Source organism: Macaca nemestrina, chromosome Y (genome assembly GCF_043159975.1).
Source record: "Macaca nemestrina isolate mMacNem1 chromosome Y, mMacNem.hap1, whole genome shotgun sequence".
Taxonomy (NCBI): domain Eukaryota; kingdom Metazoa; phylum Chordata; class Mammalia; order Primates; family Cercopithecidae; genus Macaca; species Macaca nemestrina.
In genome coordinates, this window is record NC_092146.1 from 2,173,947 (window position 1) to 2,198,613 (window position 24,667).

At 46.6% G+C, this 24,667-nt stretch overlaps 1 protein-coding gene across 19 annotated transcripts in view; it reads left to right on the forward strand.

The window, feature by feature from the left end:
- LOC105478064 (circumsporozoite protein-like) overlaps positions 1-24,667 on the forward strand; it is a 70,181-nt gene that overhangs the window by 44,123 nt on the left and 1,391 nt on the right. For 4 of the 19 annotated variants that reach the window (XR_011618520.1, XR_011618521.1, XR_011618522.1 and 1 more), the window contains 2 exons: positions 8,993-9,336; positions 10,780-11,531. The exons of 2 other annotated variants lie outside the window; for them this stretch is intronic. Coding sequence is in view for 6 of the 17 variants with exons in the window: in XM_071089454.1 (XP_070945555.1) it covers positions 10,780-10,895 (116 nt within the window). In the remaining 11 variants the exon portion in view is untranslated. Of the gene's footprint in view, positions 1-737; positions 7,544-8,992; positions 9,366-10,779; positions 13,323-24,667 lie in introns of those variants that run through there. 13 more of the 19 variants (XR_011618523.1, XR_011618524.1, XR_011618519.1 and 10 more) reach the window with 13 other exon arrangements.

The window sequence follows — 24,667 nt, forward strand, 5'->3', positions numbered from 1 at the left end:
AGACAGAAGCGACTGATCCCATCTGAGGAGTCCTAGAGAAGATTATCATCAGACTTCCCTTCGGAAACTTTGGAAGTCAGAAGGCAGTAGGCTGATAAATTCAAAATGCTAAAAACCAAAACCAACGAAAACTTGCTAACCAAGAAAAAAAAAAATACTACACGGCTAAAAAATCATGCAGAAATCTTAGCAAAATTTTAAATGATCCAACAAGGTCTATTGTTTCTGCTCAGATATGGGCAAACATGAACTTGTATGCTTATTTTTATGGGTACAAGGAGCACGCAGTTATCTCCACTAGCATATTTTTTGTTTTGTTTTGAGATGGAGTCTCACTCTGTCGCCCAGGCTGGAGTGCAGTGGCACAATCTTGGCTCACTGCGACCTCTGCCTCCTGGGTTCAAGCAGTTCCCTGCCTCAGCCTCCCGAGTAACTGGGATTACAGGCATCTACCACCACGCCTGGCTAATTTTTGTATTTTTAGTAGAGATGGGGTTTCAGCATCTTTGCCAGGCTGGTCTTGAACTCCTGACCTCGTGATCCACCTGCGTCGGCCTCCCAAAGTGCTGGGATTACAGGTGTGAGCCACCACACCCAGCCTGTTTTCCTTTTTAACTCATGTGTAGGTTCAGAATTTAGTTCCAGGTACGTGAGAGCTCTTTGTAGATCTTTTTCATGGTGAGTCCGCTGGCTTACCAGACCTTGTCTGACTTCTCCTTCCTGTATCTTCCCAACAGCTCAGCACCTTGGTGCGGTACAGGGTCCCATTAGCGGCCTCATTTCCCACCACTGACTGAACATCAGCAGGCTCAATCCACGAGTCAGGGGCTGGGGATGTCTTGTCAAGAATTCCCTCTTTTGGAATGAAATTTATAACAACAGCCGTGCTGCTTGATGGAGCCCTTTCTACATGGCAGGTGCTTTGCAAACACTTTCAGAAAATCTGCAGCAAACCTTATAGTAAGAATGATTGCTCTCATCCTACAAGTCAAAGATCAGATTGGTGACATGGTCACCAATGCACTGCTAATAAACAGCAGAAGTGAAATTCAAATATCAAGACATTTGTCCTCAAAGTCTCTGCTTGCAACTAGATTATGGTCCTGATATCCTAGGGGTGAATCAGTTTCAGTTGCCCTTCCTGGACCCCCAGCAAGTAGTACATTGGAATTATTCTTGTCCGGTATAGCAGGGAGCAGTGTAAACAGATCAACAAGGTTTTCTGGGACCCTGGTTCAGGCAAATAAATCTTACAACATTATCTGACTCTTTCAAGTAGACTTTAGACTTGGCCTTGCTTTCTATACTTTATTTTACCCACCGGAAAATAGTGTTTGTATCTTTACAAAATGTAATACTTGATTTTCCCCTCTCAATATTTTGCAGGGCAGAGATATTGCTTTGATCTATTTTCACATAATAATTATTATTTGAGGTCTCAATTAAGACCAGTGTCTTCATCTGTGTGGGGCTCTGCGTTAAGGGCTTTCATAGACTCGCTCCTGCCGTTTCTCCTAACTCACTTGAGCAGAGGCCAGCAGTAGAGAAACTTAATAAATAACACAAGTGCTGCAGTTTCTGAGTCCTCTAAGAAATGAGACCAAAAGGAAAGACTCCAGGGACATTTTCACAGATATGCCCAATTCCAGTGGCCCCAGGTTTTGCACCCTGCTATTGATATTCTGCCACCCATAGTCGTGATCATCTGGCTACAAAACAGCAGGCAAGGCTGTGCTTGAATGATGTTACAGGTGGGCTCATGGCTACATGGATGTCTAGACATGTCTAGGTGTCCATATGCAGGAACTGAGGGAAAATGAGAAAGAGGGAGGGAGGGATGGGTCAAGGGATGGATAGATAAATGGATGGAAAGGTGGACGAATGGATAGATGCATGAATGGATGGTGAATTGGTGGGTAAAATGGAGGGATAGATGGATGTTTGGATGGATATTTGGGTGGATGGGTAGATGGGTGGATGGATGAATGGATGAGTGGATGGGTAGACAGTGGATGGATGGAGAGATGGATAAATGTTTGATGGATGAATAGATGCATACATGGATAGACAGGTGTTTGGGTTGATGTGTAGGTGGAAAGGGGGATGGATAGACAGTTTCATAGGTGGATGGATGGGTAGATGGACAGATGGATGAGTGAATAGATGTGTTGAATAGGTGGATGTATAGATGGAGGGATGGATGATTAGTTTGGTAGATGAGTGGATGGATGGATGGTTAGGTGGATGAGTGAATGAGTAGATGGGTGGATGAATGGATGGATGAATAGATGGATAGGTAGATAAGTGAATGATTGAATGGATGGATGGATGCATGAATAAACAGGTTCGTGGATGGGTGGGCGGATGGATGGATGGATGTGGGTGGCTGGCTAGATATGTAGATAGATGCAAAGGTGAATGCAAATAGAAGGGTAGATTTATGAGGATGAAAGAATTTTTCGCCGGGAGTGATGGCTCACGCCTATAATCCCAGCACTTTGGCAGGCCGAGGCGGGCGGATCACGAGGTCAGGAGATCGAGACCATCCTGGCTAACACGGTGAAACCCCATCTCTACTAAAAATACAAAAATTAGCCAGGCATGGTGGTAGATGCCTGTAATCCCAGTTACTCGGGAGGCTGAGGCAGGAGAATGGCGTCAACCCAGGAGACAGAGCTTGCAATGAGCCGAGATTGTACCACTGCACTCCAGTCTGGGCAACAGAGCGAGACTCCATCTCAAAAAAAATAAAAAATAAATAAAAAAAAAAAAAAGCGAGAATTTTTCTCCTTAGGTAATCAGGGGAAAATTAAATCCTTACCCACAGAGACGTCTTTCATTGACATCAGGCGGAGGCTCTCTTTTCTCTCTTCTGGTGACCAGGACAAAGAGAAGTGCAGGTTTAGAGGGCTCTGACGAGGGAGCCCTGCCTGCCTCCTGTCCTGAGTCACCTTTACCAAATCGTCTCCTGTGTTGGGTCTCCCTAACCTTGATTTTCAAACGCTAGCTTCTAGGCTTTGCCTTTTCTGTGTCTGTGGTTCTGTGTCATCCACCAAGTCTCCCAGAGAGCCCCTTCCTGCCTCCCCTCTGTCCCTTTAGCCCCCACTCCAGACCCCAGATTGGGCTCAGGGTTCCTCTGTAAAAGTCACTGATGGGAGTCCACACCCTGAAAATGCCTTCAGCCTTCATTCCAGCCTCTCCTCTCTGCCAAGTGAGCTGCCCCTGCCGGCAGCAGTCACTTCTTCACACAGGAATGCTTGTTCCGGCACACTGAGTAGGCGCTGTCTCCTGTGTGGGAATCGGCTTGGCGTAGGCGACCGTATGACATTGTTTCAAAAAGTCATTCAAATTCTTTGTCTTGTACATCCTGTCTGGAAGCACATGTATACATTCCCGCCTCCCCACTGGGCACGCTCTTACCCTTGCCCTGCCATTGTGGTGCTAGGAGCTGTCTGTGCCGTCCGCTGGGTGGACCAGACGTCTTCCCCATGAAAAGGGGAATCAGGGTCTTCATGTGTCTCTCAGAAGCCAGGCATTTGGCACCGGGGCTCATGAACAGCTGATTTTTGAAGCGGTCCCAGGGGAAGCTGAGTTGGTGACTGATAAGAGGAAGGTCTAGGTCCAGTGCGGTGGCTCACGCCTGTAATCCCAGCATTTTTGGAGGCTGAGGCAGGCGGATCAGTCAGGAGATCGAGACCATCCTGGCCAACATGGTGAAACCCCGTCTCTACTAAAAATACAAAAATTAGCTGGCCATGGTGGCACGCGCCTGTAATCCCAGCTACTCGGGAGGCTGAGGCAGGAGATTTGCTTGAACCCGGGAGGTGGAGGTTGCAGTGAGCTGAGATCGTGTCACTGCACTCCAGCCTGGGTGACAGAGCGAGACTGCATCTCAAACAAAAAGAAAAAAAGAAGAAGAAGAGGATCTGAAGAATTGGGATACTGAGGCATCATCTTCCTTGCCCAGTGGATTTGCAGTTTCATACCCTGGATCTCCTGAAGCTTTGGGGCTCCTTTTTCTTTTTCTTATTTCTTTTTCTTTGAGACGGAGTCTCTTTTCTTTATATTATCCAGTCTTAGTTATTTCTTTATAGCAATATGAGAACACACTAATGATGCTGGTCTCTTCAAGGAAACTCCTGCCATACCCCCTCCCCCATCTTCTTTCTCTCTCTCTTTTTATTTTGAGATGGAGTCTAACTCTGTTGCCCAGGCTGGAGTGCAGTGGTGTTATCTCGGCTCACTGCCACCTCTACCTCCCTGGTTCACGCCATTCTTCTGCCTCAGCCTCCCGAGTACCTGGGATTACAGGCGCCCGCCACCACGCCCGGCTAATTTTTGTATTTTTAGTAGAGATGGGGTTTCACCATGTTGGCCAGGTTTGTCTTGAACTCCTGGCTTCAAGCGATCCACTTGCTTCGGCCTCCCAAAGTGCTGGGGTGACAGGCGTGAGCCATCTCTCCTGGCTGGGGATCCTTTTTCATCTCTGGTGGACGACAAGGTGTATTTTCCTCTTGCTGGTCCAGGGGGCTGCAGACGGACAAGGAGACTCCAGTGTTTGGGGGTCTGTGTGTGTGTTCTTTTTCCCCCGTGGTGCCAGCTGTGGCAGGTCACAGGATGCAGGTGGATAATGATGGCACAGACATATCCTGGCTGTTGGCCTCTCCTACTTCACTTCATTATTGATGGATGCAGCACCCACTAAGTTGATTATAAAAGGCTGATAAGGCCGGGTGTGGTGGCTCACACCTGTAATCCCAGCACTTTGGGAGGCCAAGGCAGGCGGATCACCTGAGGTCTGGAATTGAGCCTGACCAACATGGAGAAACCCCATCTCTACTAAAAATACAAAATTAGCCAGGCTTGGTGGTGCATGCCTGTAATCCCAGCTACTGGGGAGGCTGAGACAGGTGAATCACTTGAACCAGGGAGGCAGAGGTTGCGGTGAGCCAGGATCGTGCCATTGCACTCCAGCCTGGGCAACAAGAGGGAAACTCCATCTCAAAAATAAATAAATAAATAAATAAATAAATAAATAAATGAAATCAATGAATAAATAAATAACTAAATAAATTTAAAAAATAAGCTGGGCATGGTGGCATGTACCTGTAGTCCCGTCTCCTCTGGAGGTTGAGTTGGGAGGATCGCTTGAGCCCTGGAGGTCAAGGCTGCAGTGAGAGGTGTTTGTGTCACTTCACTGCAGCCTGGGTGACAGAGTATAGACCCCCATCTCTAAAACAGATAAATACATATATACAGAAATGATTAAATGGTGAAGTTAATGTTATAGGTGTTTTTCCACAACAACATCCTTACCCACAGAAACCTCAGTGGAGAAGACAGGAGTGTGGCAGACCAACATGCTTCTGTAGCCCCACAAAGCTGTCCCTTTAATTGGTAGCACTCCTAGTAAAGGCTGTTTGCTTAGCGGACATTGACCTCTGACCTTGTCCTCCACCTGCTGGCGCAGCGACTCCTGCTATCTCCACTTTGTCCAGCTCACCTGTCAGTCCCCAGAGTCCTAGAACCGTCTATCGGTTCTTGCTTCTCCCTTTTCCCCTAGAAGCATCTCCTGGGAATCGCCCTGATCAAAAGCCCCAGCCACCTCTCCAAGACCCCCTCCAGAAGCCCACACAGCCCTTACATTCATTGCCTTTGAACCTACCCGAAGTCAGCAAGTTCAAAACTCGTCAGAAACCAGGAGAAGTCTCAGCCCCAAATCAATAGCAGCCGTTGTCAGCTCCTCCCAGCTCAAAGTTCCCCGGAGATTGGTTCCCTGGTCTGAGTCAGGAACAAGAGACTGAAAAGCACGGGGATCTGGTGCTTTTTCTTCGTAGGGTTACTCCTTCTCCCCACCAAAAAACCTACCAACTGAAAGATCACTGATTGGTTGCGTCAACCAGCCTCAACCACCAGATGTCTTTGAGATGGGGAGCCAGCCCCCTAAAGCTGAGTCTCTGTGTGTAGCTTCCAAATATCTGGTCCCCTGGGTGCAGACAGAAGAGAGGACACAGGCTGGACATCTCCCAGAGGAGGGGGAGACTGGCTGGCCACCAAATAGTCTGGCTTCCCTCTCTGATATCATAGGAACATGAACAGACTTGGAGATACTGATTGAAAGTATATGTCACTTGAAGGAGACATTGGTTCCAGAGCCATTAGTTCCTAACCTCCTACCATACTCTCTGCATGGTGGAAGATGCCAGAACATTCTCAGAGCTTGAGAAGAAAGAGGAATTGAGAGAAGGGATGGGGGTCAAGAGATAGAGAAGGTGAGGAGGAATGCGAGAGAAGGGAGGGAGGGAGGAGAAATGAGGAAGGAGAACTCAGAAGCTCAGGTCTAACTTCACCCCACTCCCCTCAGGATCCCTACACTCTAACAGTTGTTTCTGAGAGTTCCTGGGGGCCACCCATAAACAATGAGGTTAAATGTAAATGGAAGGGCAGGACTCTGTTGAAGTCCCTGTTGTCTGCATAGTCACCAGCTCTCATGACCCAAAGAGGAGAGTGATCAGGTGACTAGATCGTCAACGAGGGTAAATCTGGAAGACAAAATGTTTGAGGCCAGGTGCGGTGGCTCACAACTGTAACCCCAGCACCTTTGGAGGCCAAGGTAGAAGGATCACTTGAGCCCCAGGAGTTTGAGACCAGCCTGGGCAACATAGGTAGACCCTGTCTCTACAAATAATTTTTAAAAATTAATTGAAGGATTTCTAAAGACTACATGAGTGGTTTTTGTCTCCTGGAGTCAGAACCCAGGGAGGATTTTTGCTGAAATACCAAAGCCGCAGGGAGCCTGAATAGAGATGTTCAGACAGAAATTAAGTTTGAAGAAATAGATTTTGGCAGAGAGGCATGTGGCCACAGACAACTCATACATTCATTCATTCTTTCACTCACTCAACAAACATTAAATGGACTGTCTCTAACTGCATTTCCCTCTCTTGACAAGAGGGGTACATGGGAGAGAGACAGGCTGAAGGAGTGTAGAGTTGGTATTGGTTGGGCCTGGGAGCTTTCCAGAGGCACTGTGCTCTGCTGTGCCCTTCTTCACATCCCAGTCTCTACGATGTTGACTGTGTTCGTGGATATCACATCGCTGTTGAGATCCCAGAAAGAATATGCATGAACCACCGTGACAAATGTCATTCATAATCCTTTCAGCGAAGAATAACCTACAAAAATGTCTTCTGTGTACCTTCCCCTGGAATAGTTTGTGATTCTGATGCAATTGGAGACAAAACATCTCTTATCCATGGCCTCTGTTGAATCAGTTTTGTCTCCAATCTGCCTTTCACGGGCACTCTAACAAGAAGGCAAACAAGGAAAGTTCAGCTGGTCTAGCAGTTCTGAGACAGCAAATTATCTCACTGTTGATGTGGACAAAGAGGCTTTTGCAGAAAGACTATACTTAACTTTGAGAATCTGGGTCCCAGCTTTTTGTTTACCCAGAGAGGTATAAATCTGAAAGAATCTGGGTTCCAGCCGAGCTGAGAGAGGTGTAAAATCACAGAGGTATGCCTCCACTCAGAACACACCACTATCGTGCTTTTATATGGAAGGCACAGCCATTCACTCATTGTCTGATAGACGTTTCCATTGAATGTTGGATCTCTTCAAACCAAGTGTCTGTAAACCAAGGGTTCTGCACTGACACTGAGGATGAATCCAACAGGAAAGATAAAGAGAAACATCACAGCACACCCCAGAGACATAGGCAATTATTGTTTATTGATTAAAAATATAATGAAAATTAGGAGGCCGAGGTGGACAGATCATGAGGTCAGGAGTTCGAGACCAGCCTGGCCAATGTGGTGAAACCCCATGTCTACTAAAAATACAAAAATTAGCCAGGCGTGGTGGCACACACCTGTAGTCCCAGCTACTCAGGAGGCTGAGGCAGGAGAATCGCTTGAACCCGGGAGATGGAGGTTGCAGTGAGCCGAGATGGCACCGTGGCATTCCAGCCTGGGCGACAGAGCAAGACTCTGTCTCAATAATAGTATTAATAATAATGAAAAATAAAAGAAGAATAAGGGAAACCAAAAATAAGCATCTAGAAGAGCAGTTTAACATGCAATTTCATTTTCACTATTTCTGCTTTAAGTTTGATATTTATATCGTGTCTCAAACGAACAAGGCTGGCCACTCGTTCCCTCTTCTGTTACCCTGTCGTTGGAGGTTTTGTTCTTTGCCTTGGTATGTTGAGAGACCTCAGAGGTCTGTGAGTAACATTCAAGGGCTCTGTCAACTCAGATGGGACAAAGTCTACTTCTCTGGATTTACTCACTTGTAACTGAAATTCTGCATCGCCTGTGGACCTAGGCAACACCCCACAACAATATTAGTCTCGCCTGTAGATTTCTTACCAGCCGTTATCACAGATGCTTTCCTATCACTGTACAGGAGTTGCAGATGAAATATCTTTCATGCCCATGACCACTTCAGCATTCCTGTGCTCCTTGGATGCCTCGAAATATTTTAATCTTACGAATATCTAATGCATTACTGTGTTTCCATTACGCGAAATAAAACAATGACTTAGCAGTTGCCCAGGTGAAGGGAACCACTTCCAACAGGTGGAATTAATGGTTCAGGGTTTTTAAAAGTCCTCTGTGTCGTTGGATTTTAAGCTCCAGGGTGAATCTGATAGAACTTGCTCATCTGGTTTTAAGAAGTGTGGTTAATGGGGATCTCTTGACTGTAGAATTCGTTTTAAAACACCACATTTACTTCTGACAGTAGGTAAATTTTACCTTGGGGAGAATTGTATGGCCTTGGTGGTAGTTAGTATAAATTAGTATGAATTAACTTGGGCATATGTGAAAATTAGTATAGCATAAGTGAATGAAGGCATATGTGAAAATTTGCAATTATTTTCTATATTCATCTAAAATGGAATTGCACTGGAAATATAGCATGCTTGTTTTGTGATTTCTACATATCTCTGTTTTATTCTCATGTCAAATTCTACTTTACCCCTCAATGACAGTCATTTGACACTCCTCTCTGTGTCAGTGTCTGAGGCACCCTGGGACCGTCCTGACTGGAAAGCACAGTGACATTGCTGGCCTGAGCTGAAGTGCTGATTAAAATAAATTGAAAGCTGAATGACCTTATGAAGAGCTGCTTTACCCAGGAGGAACAAATATGGAGAGGAACTCCTTGCAACTGTGTTCTCAAGTAGACCACTTTTGAGAAATTATACATTTATCATAACACCTCAAGTCCTGCTCTGCATAGAATGACCATTATTATCAAGAAAAGTTCTCCATTCCCTGTGATTCATAAGGAAGTGCAGGCCTAACCAGAAAACAGGAGCTGCGACAACCTTGGGTCAGACACATTCAATCTCTCTATTCACAGTTGCGTTTTCTCTCTCTCTCTTTTTTTTTTTTTTTTTTTTTTTAAACAAAGCCAATTACCAATAACTGGGAAAAACAAAAACAAAAACCAAAAAAATGAACATATGGTTGAGCTCACTTCTGAGAAAGATTCTGCATTGTGAATGTCAGGATTCCACATTTCTGAAGCACCTTTGCTCCTCCAGAAAGCACCTCTCTAGTTTCGTGGTGATACGGGAGGGAAATGACAATTGTCTGTATTATCAGGATGGCCCATTGTTCTCTGTGGTTCTCAATCAATGTGGACATCCACCATGACCAAGCTCTTTCTTTCTTTTCTCTCTCTCTTTCTCCTCTCTCCTTCCTTCCTTCCCCCTTCCCCTTCCCCTCCCCTCTTTCCCTTTCCTTTACCTTGTTTCTTGCTTGTTTCTTTCTCTCTTCCCTTCCCTCCCCTCCCCTCCTCCCTTTCTTCCCTCCCCTCCGTTTCTCCCCTCCCCTCCCCTCCTCCCTTTCTTCCCTCCCCTCCCTTTCTCCCCTCCCCTCCTCCCTTTCTTCCCTCCCCTCCCTTTCTCCCCTCCCCTCCTCCCTTTCTTCCCTCCCCTCCCTTTCTTCCCTCCCCTCCTCCCTTTCTTCCCTCCCCTCCCTTTCTCCCCTCCCCTTCTCCCTTTCTTCCCTCCCCTCCCTTTGTCCCCTCCCCCCACCTCCCCCTTCCCCTCCCCTTCCTTCTCCCCTTCCTTTTCCCCTCCACTTCCCCCTCTACTCCCTTCCGCTCCCCTCCCCCTTCCCTTCTCTTTTCTTTTCCTTTCTTTTCTTTTTTTGAGACAGGATATCACTCTGTTGCCCAGACTGGAGTACAGTGAAGTGATCGTGGCTCACTGTAGCCTCGACCTCCTGGGCTCAAGCCATGCTCTTTCCTCAGCCTCCTGAGTAGCTGGGACTACACACACACACAACCATGCCTGCCTACTTTTTTAAATTTTTATATTTTTTTGAGACAGGGTTTCATGCAGGTTTTCATGCCCAGGCTAGAGTGCAGTGGTACAATCTTTTGGCTCACTGCAACCTCTGCCTCCTGGGCTAAAGCGATATTCCTACCTTGGCCTCCCAAGTAGCTGCGACCACAGGCACTAGCCACCACATTCGGCTATTTGCTTATTTTTTTTTAAAGACACAAGGTTTTACCATGTTGTCCAGGCTGGTCTCAAACTCCTGAGCTCAAGCGATACACGCGCGTCAGCCTCCCAAAGTGCTGGGATCACAGGCATGAACCACCGTGCCCAGCCTGGTTAATGTTTAAATGTTTCCTGGAGATGGGGCTTCACTGTAGTGCAGGCTGGTCTTGAACTCCTGGGTTCAAGTGATCCTCCCACACTCAGAGATACTATTTTTTCTTGCTTTTTTTTTTTTTGAGAGGGGTCTTGCTCTTGTCCCCCAGGCTTGAGAGCAGTGGCTCGATCTCAGCTCACTGCAACCTCCACCACCCAGGATCAAACAACTCTCCTGCCTCTGCCTCCCAAGCAGCTCAACTTCAGCACCTCATTCTTTGTCTAAGCCAAGTTTAGCCGAAGAAAACACCTGCCGAGAAGGTAAAAACAAAAACATCTGCCAAAGGCAAGAACCCGGTGGGAAGCCCCCTGAGCCCAGGGGCCTGCAGAGTCTGTTCTGGTGACAAAGCAGGCAGTTGGAAGAGAGCAGGGCTGCGAGACAGCGTGGGTGGGTTTTATCTGCTGCTTTTGGAAATTCATTGCATGATGCGTTTGTTTTTCAGAGGTCCCAAAGCAAAGAAACAAAAGCCCCGCAGAGTTCACCCAGAAGGAAAGCCTTCATTGGATCAGGCTATAAGAGGACTCTCCCCTGAGAAAGATACTTATTTTGGCGCTGTGTTTAGAGAAAAGGGAAGAACGATGGCTTTCCCGTAGAAACATTTACTTATTTCATGATTTGAAAATGGACTTTTATGTTTTAGGAATTATGTGGATGGGATGTTTTCTTGGGTGATAGGATTTGAAATTGCAGAGGGGAGCAGGTGCCATGTGCCAGCAATGGCCGGCCAGTCTGCCTGCCTTCCTGCCTGCCTCCCTCCCTCCCTCCCTCCCTCCATTTCTCCTTCCCCCTACCCCGTTTCTTCCTTCTTTCTCTCTGTGTTTCTTCTTTCTTTTCTTTTCTTCTTCCTCCCTCCCTCCCTCCCTCCCTCCCTCCCTCCCTCCCTTCCTTCCTCCCTCTCTCTCTCTCTCTTTCACTTTGTTTGTTTTAATGAGAGTAGAGAGGAGGAAAAACACTTTTTTTTTTTTGAGACGGAGTCTCGCTCTGTCCCCCTGGCTGGAGTGCAACGGCGCGATCTCGGCTCACTGCAAGCTCCGCCCCCCGGGATCATGCCATTCTCCTGCCTCAGTCTCCTGAGTAGCTGGGACTACAGGCGCCCGCCACCACGCCCGGCTAATTTTTTTGTATTTTTAGTAGAGACGGGGTTTCACCGTGTTAGCCAGGATGGTCTCGATCTCCTGACCTTGTGATCCGCCCACCTCGGCCTCCCAAAGTGCTGGGATTACAGGCGTGAGCCACCACGCCCAGCTGGAAAAACACTTTTTATTTTTTGGCTACCTTTATTGTAAGGAGAGAGTGAGAATACCATGCTACACATGCAGGGTTCTGAGCAGAGGGCTACACCGTGCTTAGTTCTAAAGGCACCTACACTTTTATCATGAAAGCCATGGAGAGGCCCACATTTTGAAACACTCAGTCTCTCAGAAGAGGATAGAATGGGCTGCCAGTGTGATAGGGAGAGAAATTGAACATAGCTGACTCCATCTTGCTTCTGACTCCTCAAGCTAACTGCTCTTAGGCACTTCTGCACATGGGCCAAGTTAATCATGGAAAGAACTTAGATTACAGTTTAACTGCAAAGCAAGGATGATAAGAATTCCTTTCCAAAACTAACCTCTGAGGAGATAAGAAGGGCATGCATACAAGTAGCAATGTTGTCTTGAAGATTTGTAGGAGCACTGTGACCTGAGCAAGGACAAGGAAGTTTTGCAATCTCCTTGGGCCCCTGCTGATGCCCAAGTGTCTGTGGTCACCAGCCAACCCCCTCACCTCAGCCTCCTCCTTGTTCCCCCTTCTCAATGTACAAAGAAGTTTGAGATTCATGCCTTTAAAAATGGTTCCTTAGGACATGGGTCCAGTATCTTCCTGACTGGCTGGCTCTCCAAATAAAGATGCTTTTCTTTTTCTAACTTCTTGTCTCTCGAATGATTGGCTGTTATGCAGCGAACCTCAGGAACTTTGGACTCCACAGCACTAGGACCACTCTCAGGACTTCCAGTCTGTACTGGGTGCAGGAATCACTGGGGAGTCGGACTGAAATGCAGGAATCACTGGGGAGTCGGACTGAAATGCAGGAATCACTGGGGAGTCGGACTGAAATGCAGGAATCACTGGGGAGTCGGACTGAAATGCAGGAATCACTGGGGAGTCGGACTGAAATGCAGGAATCACTGGGGAGTCGGACTGAAATGCAGGAATCACTGGGGAGTCGGACTGAAATGCAGACTCTGATTAAGGAGGCCTGGGACACGAGGCCTGAGATTCTGCATCTCCAGTAAGCACCCAGGGGATGTTGCTGCTGCTGATCCAGGGACCACACCTTGGAGAGCAACGCTGAGAAGCTGGCGGAAGAGCCCCGGCTGATGAGGATCTGAACATTGTCCGTAGCAGGGAGGCTGGGAAAATGAGATAAAAATGTTAAAAATGGCAGAGTCACCTTCCTGGAGAAGAAATGGCTTTTCCATTCCTTATTATGCTCATGTCTTTGCAACTAGCCCCCAGTGGTCTCCTTCCTGCTATAAACCTGCAGTTACCGTGTTCTTGTTAAGGAAGAATTGCAAATGAAAAAAAAAAAAAGGAAGTTGATCATGTTTGGTTGCTTTTGGTCATGTTTGGTCATCACAATAAGCAAATAAAATCTGAAATTTCCCCCTGACTTTGCAAATGTTTTCTTCCAAGGAGATCAACCTTACTGGATTTCTTTGGTTCCCGAACAGCCTGCCATGAGGTATGAAGGACTCACGATCTTTTATGTAATTGGTGAGACCCAATGCCTTCTAGATGTTGGGTATCTCATCCCAGTGTGAGGATTTTTTTTTTTTTTTGGAAATGGAGTCTTACTCTGTAACCCCAACTGGAGTGCAATGGTGCAATTTCAGCTCACTGCAACCTCCGCCTCTCAGGTTCAAGCGATTTTCCTGTCTCAGCCTCCCGAGTAGCTGGGATTACAGGTGCATGCCACCACACCCAGCTAATTTTTTGTATTTTATTAGAGACAGGGTTTCACCGTGTTGCCCAGGCTGGTCTTGAACTCCTGAGGTCAGGCAATCCATGTGCCTTGGCCTCCCAAAGTGCTGGGATTACAGGCGTGAGCCACTGTGTCCGGCCAAGGATATCTTTTGAAAACTTAATTTCCCTTTAGAAAAGAGAACTTAATCTACATGTTGGTTCTTTTTGTTGTTGTTGTTGTTTGTTTTTTTGAGACAGTCTCATTCTGTCTGGTGCAATCTCGGCTCACTGCAAACTCTGCCTCCCAAGTAGCTGGGACTAGAGGCGCCCGTCACCACGGCCGGCTAATTTTTTTGTATTTTTTTAGTAGAGATGGGGTTTCACTGTGTTACCCAGGGTGGGCTCGATCTCCTGATCTTGTGATCTGCCTGCCTCGGCCTGCCAAAGTGCTGGGATTACAGGTGTGAGCCACCGCGCCTGGCCTAGATGTTGGTTCTTTTAATTTATCTTGAGTAAAAGTTGTTTTTGCTAATATGAATTTTTAAAGTCAACATTTGGTTCAGACAGTTTTGTGTAATTCACCTCTAAATGTTTTCAGCAGAGGGAGTAACAAAAAAGAAAAGGTTTTTTTTTTTTTTTTTTTTTTGACATGGAGTCTCACTCTGTCGCCCAGGCTGGAGTGCAATGGTGCAACCTCGTCTCACTACAACCTCTGCCTCCCAGGTTCAGGCGATTCTCCTGCCTCAGCCTCTCAAGTAGCTGGGACTATAGGCACCCGCCACCACACCTGGCTAATTTTTGTATTTTTAGTAGAGATGGGGTTTCACCATGTTAGCCAGGCTGGTTTCCATCTCCTCACCTCATGATCTGCCCGCCTTGACCTCCCAAAATGCTGGGATTACAGGTGTGAGCCACCTCTCCCGGCCAAAAAAAGGTAATTTTAAGGGCAAAGAAGTGAGATGACTTGAGTAACGGTATTCCCCATGCATGGCTATTAACAAATGTTTCCTGACTGCCCACCTGGCGAAAACATCGAACAGGTAGAATGTGTGGTCCTAGGAGGTGACAAACTTCTATTTTAAATGAAATATTAGAAAACAGATTAGACATCCAAGTCAAAGGGGTGACAAATAAGGAATTTCATGGGAGTTCAGTGATTTTTTTTTTTAAATGATGATTGTAAGTCTATTAGAAAGTAGCATATAAAATTTGCTATGGTCTGAATGTTGCTATCTCCCCAAAATTTCTATTTTGATCTCCTCACTTCCAAGGTGATAGTGTTCAGACATGGGGCCTTTGGGAGGTGATGAGGTCGTGAAGGTGGGGCCTCATGGATGGGATGAGTGCCCTTGTAAAAGGGGCCCCAGAGAGCTCCCTCACCCCTTCCACCATGTGAGGACACAGCCGGAAGGCTCCATCTAGGAACCAGGAAGTGGGTCCCCACCAGACACTGAATCTGCCACGTCTTTGCCCTGGACCTCCAGCCTCCAGGACTGTGAGCAATCAATTCTCCAGTGTTGTTAGAGGGCTTGCTCCTCGGTCACCACAATAAACTGAACGCTCGTTTTTCCCCGAAATTTCTGTGCGGCAAAGTGGTGGCGCTAGGAGGTGGAGTCTTTAAAAGGTGGTGTGGTCATGAGGGTGGAGCCTCACGAAGGGATCAGTGCTTTTATAAAAGAGACCCCAGGGGCCGGGCGCGGCGGCTCACACCTGGAACCCCAGCACTTCGGGAGGCCCGGGCGGGTGGATCACCTGAGGTCAGCAGTTGGAGACCAGCCTGGCCAACATGGCGAAACCCCTTCTCTTCTGAAAGTACAAAAATTAGCCAGGCGTGGTGGCACATGCTTGAAGTCCCAGCTACTTGGGAGGCTGAAGCAGGAGAATCGCTTGAACCTGAGAGATGGAGGTTGCAGTGAGCTGAGATCGTGCCATTGCACTCCAGCCTGGGCGACAAGAGCAAGACTGCGTTTCAAAAAAAAAAAAGCACATCGGCTCAGACTTACTTTGCTGGAAAGCATATTAGAATGTGTCTCATCCCCCTTGTATGCCGTTTCCAAGAGCTGCTGTAGCAAGCTGTCACACACCAGGTGGCTTACAACTGGGATTCATTCTGTCACAGTTTTGGAAGCAGAAGTCTGAAATCAAGGTGTGGGCAGGGTGAGTTCCTTCTGGAGGCTCTCGTGGTGGATCCGTTCCTTACCACAGCCCCGAGCCTATTCCCGTGGCCTCAGGGCTTCCCATACAGTGCACAGGACGGCCTCACCTCAGAGAGTGATCCAGACTCCAATGTCCACAGTGCTGAGGCTGAGAAACCCTGTATTAGCTTCAAATGCACACACACTCTCTCTCTCTTTCATTCTCTGTCTCTCTCTTGTTCTCTTTCTGTCTCATGTATTGATCTAGCTGTCTGTTTCTCCGTAGTTGTCTACCTATATCCATCTGTCTGTCATCTGCTTTTTCTTTTTCTTAGAGACAAGGTCTTGCCCTTTTGCCCCGGCCAGAGTGCCGTGGTGTGATCATAGCTCACTGCAGCATCAAATTCCTGGGCTCAAGCAATCCTTCTACCTCAGCCTCCCAAGTAGTTGTGACTATAGGTATGTACCACCATTTCCTGCTAGTTTTTAAATTTTTTGTAGAGATGGGCTCTTGCTATGTTGCCCAGGCTAGTTTCAAATTCCTGGGCTCAAGCAATTCATTTGCCTTGGGCTCCCAATATGCTGGGATTACAGGTGTGAGCCATAGCACTTGGCCTCTTATTTTATTTATTTATTTATTTATTTATTTATTTATTTCTCTCTCTCTCTCTCTCTGTATCCATTCATCCACGTATCCATATCTGTCTATATATCTATTCATATCTATCTATGTATCTATCTGCCTATGCATTTATCTATATCATCTATATATCCATTCATCCATCTATATTATCCATATCTATCATCTATATATCTATAGCTATATATCTAACTACCTATTCTATATATCTATCCATTTTATCCATATCTATCATCTATATATCCATATCTATGTATCTACCTATCCATTCATCTCTATCTATCTATATCTATCTATCTGTCTGTCTACTATCTGTCTGCCTACCTATCTGTCTGCCTATTCATCCGTGTATCTACCTCTATCCATCATTTATCCATGAATCTACTTTCTATCAATATATCCATACATGTATCTCTATCTATTTAGCAATCATCTATCCATGTATCTATTTGGATCCACATATTGATATTTACCTATATATGCATTCATGTATCTATATCTGTCCATTTATTCAGTTATCTCTGTGTGTCTCTACATTTAATATACATTTGCACTTATATATGCTATGTCTCAAACATGTGCACACTCACATATGCATGTGTGTCTGTACACACACACACACACACACACATATTTTAGTGAAGGGGCACCCTGACTTGATTTGTACATATCTCAGTGGTGAGAGTCATCAGCAAGAAGCGGCCCCAGGCCCCAGGCTGATTGCCCCCTTCTCAGGCCCCAGCCTGAGTCCCAAGCATCGCTGCAGAGGCTCACCCAAGAGTCCACCCAGCCAAGGCCACCCCTGGGACCTCCCCTCCCTGGAGAAGCCTCATGCCTTTGGCTTCCATTTCTCTTCAAATGGCATAATAAACACCCACGCTCCGGACATGGCGTCGGGATATAAAATTAGAGCCAGATTAACCATGCTTGCTGGCCCCGTGGTGACCACTAAAAATGAGGTGTTTTCCTCTTCCCGTCATTTCCATGCAGTGCTATTTGAAAAGGAAATGGTTTCCATCGCAAAACATTTTCTGTGACTTTTGGCTGCAATATTTTGCTTCTTATGCTCTTTTTTCTCATACTTTTCCTCCCCTGCCTACATTTTCTTTAAGTTTTTTCTTACATTAAAAATATTCTTTATATGTTAAGTATAAAGAATATTTCAAACACTCTTCTGTAAATTAAACAAATAAAGAAGCTGAATTTTCCAACAGTGACAGCATCACCACAGACAGACGAGAAAAAAAGTGATTTCTCCCAACAGAAAATGCTTACAGTAAGAAATTAAGCCCCATGTTTTTATGTGAAAACTCCCAGTTCAAAACTGTACAAACATTGAAACCTCACGTGAAGAAAATTGTCCGCCAAATTCATCTCTATATTTTATTTGCTCTTCTTGAGGATAATTTGGAATACAATCAGTCCTCTGGCAGAGTAATGTTTTATTTATTTCTGTATTTATCTATTCTTACTCCCTTTATTCCAAAAATCATGTGAGAAGGCTTTCAGACAAAATGGCTTTAGTTTGACTTTTAGAACGGCAACATTCTAGGAGTCAGAGCCGGAAATCAATGCCTTTTACAGTTATCTGTTTTCAAGAGATGAATTTTCCTGGCGCAACAGTACTAGAAGATAGAACCCCAGTTGAACAGGCTTTTTATTCTTAGTCCTGTGACTTTCTTTCTTTCTTTTTTTTTTGTTTGAGATGGAGTCTCGCTCTGTCACCCAGGCTGGAGTGTAGAGGCATGATCTCGGCTCACTGTAACCTCCACCTCTCAGGTTCAAGCGGTTCTCCTGCCTCAGCCTCCTGAGTAACTGGGATTACAGGTGCATGCCACAATGCCTGGCTAATTTTTCTATTTTTAGTAGAGACAGGGTTTCACCGTGTTGGCCAGGCGGGTCTCGAACTCCTGACCTTGCGATCCGCCTGCCACGGCCTCCCAAAGTGCTGGGATTACAGGTGTAAGCCACCGCGCCCGGCCCTGTCCTGTGACTTTCAAGGAGGGACAGCCCTTGACATGTGGCCTGGCACATGTAATTTTTGTGCTGAATCAGTATCCCTGGACTATAGTCCTCTTTTCACCCTTCCATATCCACTTTCTGCCCTGGGAGTTGATTTTTAGAGACTGTATCAGAGGGACTCAGGCCTGTGAGTTTCTAAACGGTGTTGGCCAATCTGGGGGACTGATATTTGACAGTAAAACCTGTATTGGGGTGAGCAGTGGCCCCTCCAAACTCCTGTCTCCTAGGGAGTTCAGAATGAGACCCTATGTGGAAATAGGGTCTTTGTAGATGCATTTGTTAAGATGAATGAGGCTGAGCCCTACATCCAATGACAGGCAGCCTTCTAAGAGACGAAGAAGAGACACAGACACACAGAGGAGAAGGTCACGTGGAGATGGAGGCAGAGACTGAGGTAAGATGGCCACAAGGCCAGGGACTCCTGGAGCCACAAGGGGCTGGGAGAGGCAAAAAGGAGCCTCCGCTGGAGCCTCTGGAAGCAACTGGACACAACTGTAGTGTACTGTGCGGTGGTCCTCCTAAAAGATATGTCCACGTCCTCATCCCCAGAATCTGCGAATGGGAACTTATTTGGAAAAGGGGTCTTTGCAGATGTAATTGAGTTAAGAATCTCAAGATGAGGGCCAGGCGCGGTGGCTCACGCCTGTCATCCCAGCACTTTGGGAGGCTGAGGCGGGTGGATCACCTGAGGTCAGGAGTTTGAGACCAGCCTAGCCAACGTGGCAAAACCCTGTCTCTACTAAAAGTACAAAAATTAGCTGGGCGTGGCGGCAGGCGCCTGTAGTCCCAGCTGCTTGGGAGGCTGAGGCAGGAGAATTGCTTGAACCCGGGAGGCGGAGGTTGCTTTGAGCCAAGATCGCACCACTGCACTCCAGCCTCGGCGACAGAGCGAGACTCCATCTCGAAACAATAACAACAACAGCAACAAATCAAGATGAGATCATCATGGCATAGGGTGGACCCTCCACTCAATGACAGGTACCTTTGTAAGAGACAGAAGAGGAGACACAGACACAGAGGAGAAGGCCAAGTGGAGATGGAGGCAGAGACTGGAGAGATGCGGCCACAAGCCCAGGAATGCCTGGAGCCCCCAGGAGCTGGGAGAGGGAGAACGGATTTTCCTGCAGGGAGGTCATGTCTGTGTCCCACTATCTTCTTCTTATAAGGCCACTAATCATATCAGATTAGGACCCACCGTAATGACCTCGTTTTATATTAATCACCTTTTTAAAGAACGTATCTCCAAACACAGTGACACCCTGCAGTCCTGGGAGTTAGGATGTCAATTGATCAATTTAGAGGACAGAATTCAGTTCACAACAGTCTTTGCAGTTGGGGTCACCAGGGTGGGCCCTGATTTAGTGGCTGCTGTGTTTATAACAAGAGGAGATGAAGACGGACACGGAGGAGAAGGCCAGGTGGAGATGGAGGCAGGGACTGGAGTGATGCGCCCACAAGCCCAGGGATGCCTGGAGCCCCCAGGAGCTGGGAGGAGCAGGGGGGATCCTCCCCTAGAGCCTCCAGAGGGAGCACAGCCCTGCCCACCCCTTCATCTCAGACTGCTGCTCTCCAGAACTGGGAGAGAATAAATTCCCGTTGTTGTTTTGTTTTGTGTTTGAGACAGAGTCTTGCTCTGTTGTTCAGGCTGCAGTACAGTGGTGCAATCTCGGCTCCAGACAACCTCTGCCTCCTGGGTTCAAGTGATCCTCCTGCCCCAGCCTCCCAAGTAGCTGGGATGACAGGTGTGCACCACCACACCCGGCTAATTTTTGTATTTTTAGTAGAGACGGGTTTTGTCGTGTTGGCCAGGCTGGTCTCAAACTCCTGACCTCAGGTGATCCGCTCACCTCGACCTCCCAGAGGGCTGGGGTGACAGGCGTGAGCCACTGTGCCCCATCAGTCCCTGTTGTTTTATACCACTGTTTGTGGTCATTTGTTAAGCCACTCCCAGGAATCTCATTCATACCCTCTAGTCTCCTCTGAGTCCCTCAGGCAGCAGCACACCCCTCCAACGGCTACAGCACCTGATCATGAGCCCAGGCTCCGCACGTCACCCAGCTCAGCTCTCTATGGCCCCAAGGCCCAGCACAGAAACTCCTGACCACGGCCCTTCCCACCACTGCCTGCCTGGACACTGACTGATAGAATGCTGCCCTCCCTGTCATCTCAGTGACCCCTTCTCCTTCCCAGGGCTCTGTTCCTTCCTGCCTTTGCTCACACATCCCCTGGTGTGTGACAGATGGTTTTTTTCAATAGTTTTGGGGGTAAAGGTGGTTTTTGGTTACATGGATAAATTCTTCAGTGGTGATTTTTGAGACTAGTGTACCTGTCACCTGAACAATGTACACTGTATCCAATATGTAGTTGTTGTTGTTGTTTGTTTGTCTGTGTTTTGAAACTGAGTCTCACTCTGTTGCCCAGACTGGAGTGCAGTGACGTGATCTCGGCTTACTGCAAACTCCACCTCCCAGGTTCTAGTGATTCTCCTGGCTCAGCCTCCCAAGTAGCTGGGACTACAGGCACGTGCCACCACGCCCAGCTAATTTTGGGATTTTTAGTACAAATGAGGTTTCACCATGTTGGCCAGGCTGGTCTCGAACTCCTGACCTCAGATGATCCACCCGCCTCAGCCTCCCAAAGTGCTTGGATTACAGGCGTGAGCCACCATGCTTGGCCTGAATATGTAGTCTTTATTTTCACCTCCTTTCCATCCTCACCCCCGAGTCCCCAAGTTCCATAATATTCTTATGCATTTGCATTCTCATAGCTTAGCTCCTACTTACAGATGAGAACATACGATATTTGGTTTTCCATTCCTGAGTTACTTCACTTAGAATAATGGCCTCCAGGGCCAAGCGTGGTGGCTCACACCTGTAATGCCAGCACTTTGGGAGGCCAAGGCGGGCGGATCACCTGAGGTCGGGAGTTTGAGACCAGCCTGACCAACATGGTGAAACCCCGTCTCTACTAGAAATACAAAAAAATTAGCTGGGTGTGGTGGCACGTGCCTGTAATCCCACCTACTCGGAAGGCTGAGGCAGGAGAATCGCTTGAACCTGGGAGGCAGAGGTTGCAGTGAGCCAAGATTGCACCATTGCACTCCAGCCTGGGCGACAAGAGCAACACTCCATCTCAAAAATAAATAAATAAACAAATAAAATAATAATGGCCTCCAGCTTCATCCAAGTTGCTGCAAAAGACATTATTCCATTCCTTTTTATGGCTGAGTAGCATTCCATGGTGTATGTATACCACATTTTGTTTATGCACGGATTGGCTGATGGGCACTTAGATTGCTTCCCTATCTTTGCAGTTGTGGATTGTGCTGCTATAAATGTGTGTGCAAGTGTCTTTTTCCTATAATGACTTTTTTCCCCCACTGAGTAAATACCCAGTAGTGAGACGGCTTCCCCGAAAGGTAGTTCTACTCTTAGTTCTTCAAGGAGTCTCCACACGGTTTTTCAGAGTGGTTGTGCTAGTTTACATTCCCGCCAGCAGTGGAAAAGTGTTCCGTAGGATGGTTTTGATGGGGCCATTTTACATCTACCCTGGTTTGTTTGGCCCAATAAACAAACCAGAACTAATCCCTCAAAATAACCCAAGGGAATCTAAATTCTTCTTCCTTCTCATGAATTCCTGGAACTAACACAGCTTTTTGTTTTTGTTTTTTGTTGTTGTTGTTTGTTTGTTTTTGAGATGGAGTCTTGCTCCATCGCCCAGGCTGGAATGCAATGGCATGATCTCGGCTCACTGCAACCTCCACCTCCTGGGTTCAAGCAATTCTTCCTGCCTCAGCCTCCCAAGTAGCTGGGATTACAGGCACCCGCCACCACATCTGGCTAATTTTTGTATTTTTAGTAGAGACGGGGTTTCACCGTGTTGGCCAGACTGGTCTCGAACTCATGACTTCAGGTGATCCACCCACCTTGGCTTCCCAAAGTGCTGGGATTACAAGCATGAGCCACCGTGCCCGGCCCTAGCACAGCTTTTTATCACTATGTGTGCATGGAGCAACAAGACCCTTCAGCATTGACCTACAAGCACTCCTTCAGCCCTCAAGTTGGAAGACGTTGCAACATGACTCTGAAACAATTGCTAGGTATTTCTCCCAGAATCCAGCATAAAGCTGACCATTCATAAATATTTCTGGATTGGCTGATAAATATTCCTCTGTAATGCTTTGTGTATATTGGAGTTGATGAAGATGTGTTGACTTAAAGCTATTAAACTTGTGACAACCGATTGATGTCTGTAGTCTTGTTATCAGAAGTGCACCGGTGTTGGTGACCCGCCTTTGATATTGCACTCCAATCCTAATAGAAAATGAAGCTGGGTTAAGGGCAAATGAAACTCTAGGTGGGGGTCTTGCGTCCTTGCATCTTCCTTAGACTCTTTAATTACCTCAAAAGGAAATTTAAAGAAAAAATATCAAATTACAATTTGTAAACATTATGCAGAAAACTAATTTGGAAAAATGGTACATTTTACCACGTCTTGTTATATTTCAAAATCTAAATTTGCTTGGATGTCATGAAATAATCCTGTCTGGAACCAAAAACTTTCCCATCTTTATTTTTTATTTATTTATTTTTGAGATGGAGTCTCACTGTGTCAGCTGGGCTGGAGTGCAGTGGTGCGATCGCAGCTCACTGCAACCTCTGCCTCCCAGGTTCAAGCGATTCTCCTGCCTCAGCCTCCCAAGTGGCTGGGATTACAGGCACCTGCTACCACCCCCAGCTAATTTATTTTTAGTAGAGATGGGGTTTCACCATGTTGGCCAGGCTGGTCTTGAACTCCTGACCTCAAATGACCCACCCGTCTCGCCCTCCCAAAGTGCTGGGATTATAGGTGTGAGCCACCACACCCAGCCCCGTGTTTATCTTTGAAGTTGACTTAACATCATTCCTTGTTAAGGAGAGGTAGTTTTATTACATTGAGCAACAAATCTGTTGGCTTCTTTGAAATCAGGCTTAAGCATTAACTAGAACCCATGATGGGGTTAAAGTGATGGATGCATAAACACACACACTTACACAGACATGCATGCACACCTGCACACACACATCAATTAAAATTCAGTTCACTGATTTGCTGGTGACAAGAACCTGCAAACAGAATGTGCAGGTGTACTGATCTGACCTTGGAGGAGAGATAAAGGTTCAAAGATGAGCTCTTCTATCCTGGCTAACATGGTGAAACCCCGTCTCTACTAAAAAAATACAAAAAACTAGCCCGGCGTGGTGGCGGGCGCCTGTAGTCTCAGCTACTTGGGAGGCTGAGGCGGGAGAATGGCGTGAACCCGGGAGGCGGAGCTTGCAGTGAGCCAAGTTCACGCCACTGCACTCCAGCCTGGGAGACACAGCGAGACTCTGTCTCAAAAAAAAAAAAAAAAAAAAAAAGATGAGCTCTTTTAATTTCAAGATATGAATCAACTGCCTTGGATTCATTTCCTTGTTTTTTTTTTTTTAATATTAGGGATGTCAATGACTTCCTCATAAGATTATCAGGAGAGATAGATGGCATAAAGTGTATTATAAATGTGATGGTTCTTACTGCCTGTTTAAGGTTCTAGTGCAACAGAATATTAGGGATGTCAATAGCTTCTCATAAGATGATGAGGAGACATAGATGGCATAAAGTGTATTATAAATGTGGTGGTTCTTACTGCCTGCTTCAGGTTTTAGTGCAATAAAACATGAGAAATACATGGCTTATAATTCAAGCAGCTATTAGTGTGATCCCGTTGGATTTTTGCCGCCCATATATGGCCAACCAAGACCGAACAAAGGATATTCTTTAAATGTTGGAAGAATCTGCAAACCACAGACTAGCCAGTTTGGCGTTAATCACCAGAAGATGATTAAGCATGGAAATCAAAGCCAGAGAAACAGTTTATGGTCATGAACTGAACATGTATGTGTACCTCCCCTTTCTCCAACCCCAAAAAGGATGGCAAAGCCCTTGAGGATGCTTTATCTTGTGTCCCTCAAGGTGCCTAGCAAAGCGTTGAAAACTCGGCAAATTCTCAGTAGTGTCTGTGTTGGAATGGGGATGTGGGGACGTTGAGAAGCTCGTTAGGTAAACAGTGATTAACTTTTGCAGCATGACAAACCACTCCAAAACGTGGTGCTTTAAAACAACACCCATTTAGTTCATTCCCGATTCTGTGGCTCAGCTATTTGGGTTTGGCTCAGCGAGGCAGCTCTGGGGTCAGTTGGATTCGCTTATGAGTCAGTGCTCAGCTGCCGGGTGGC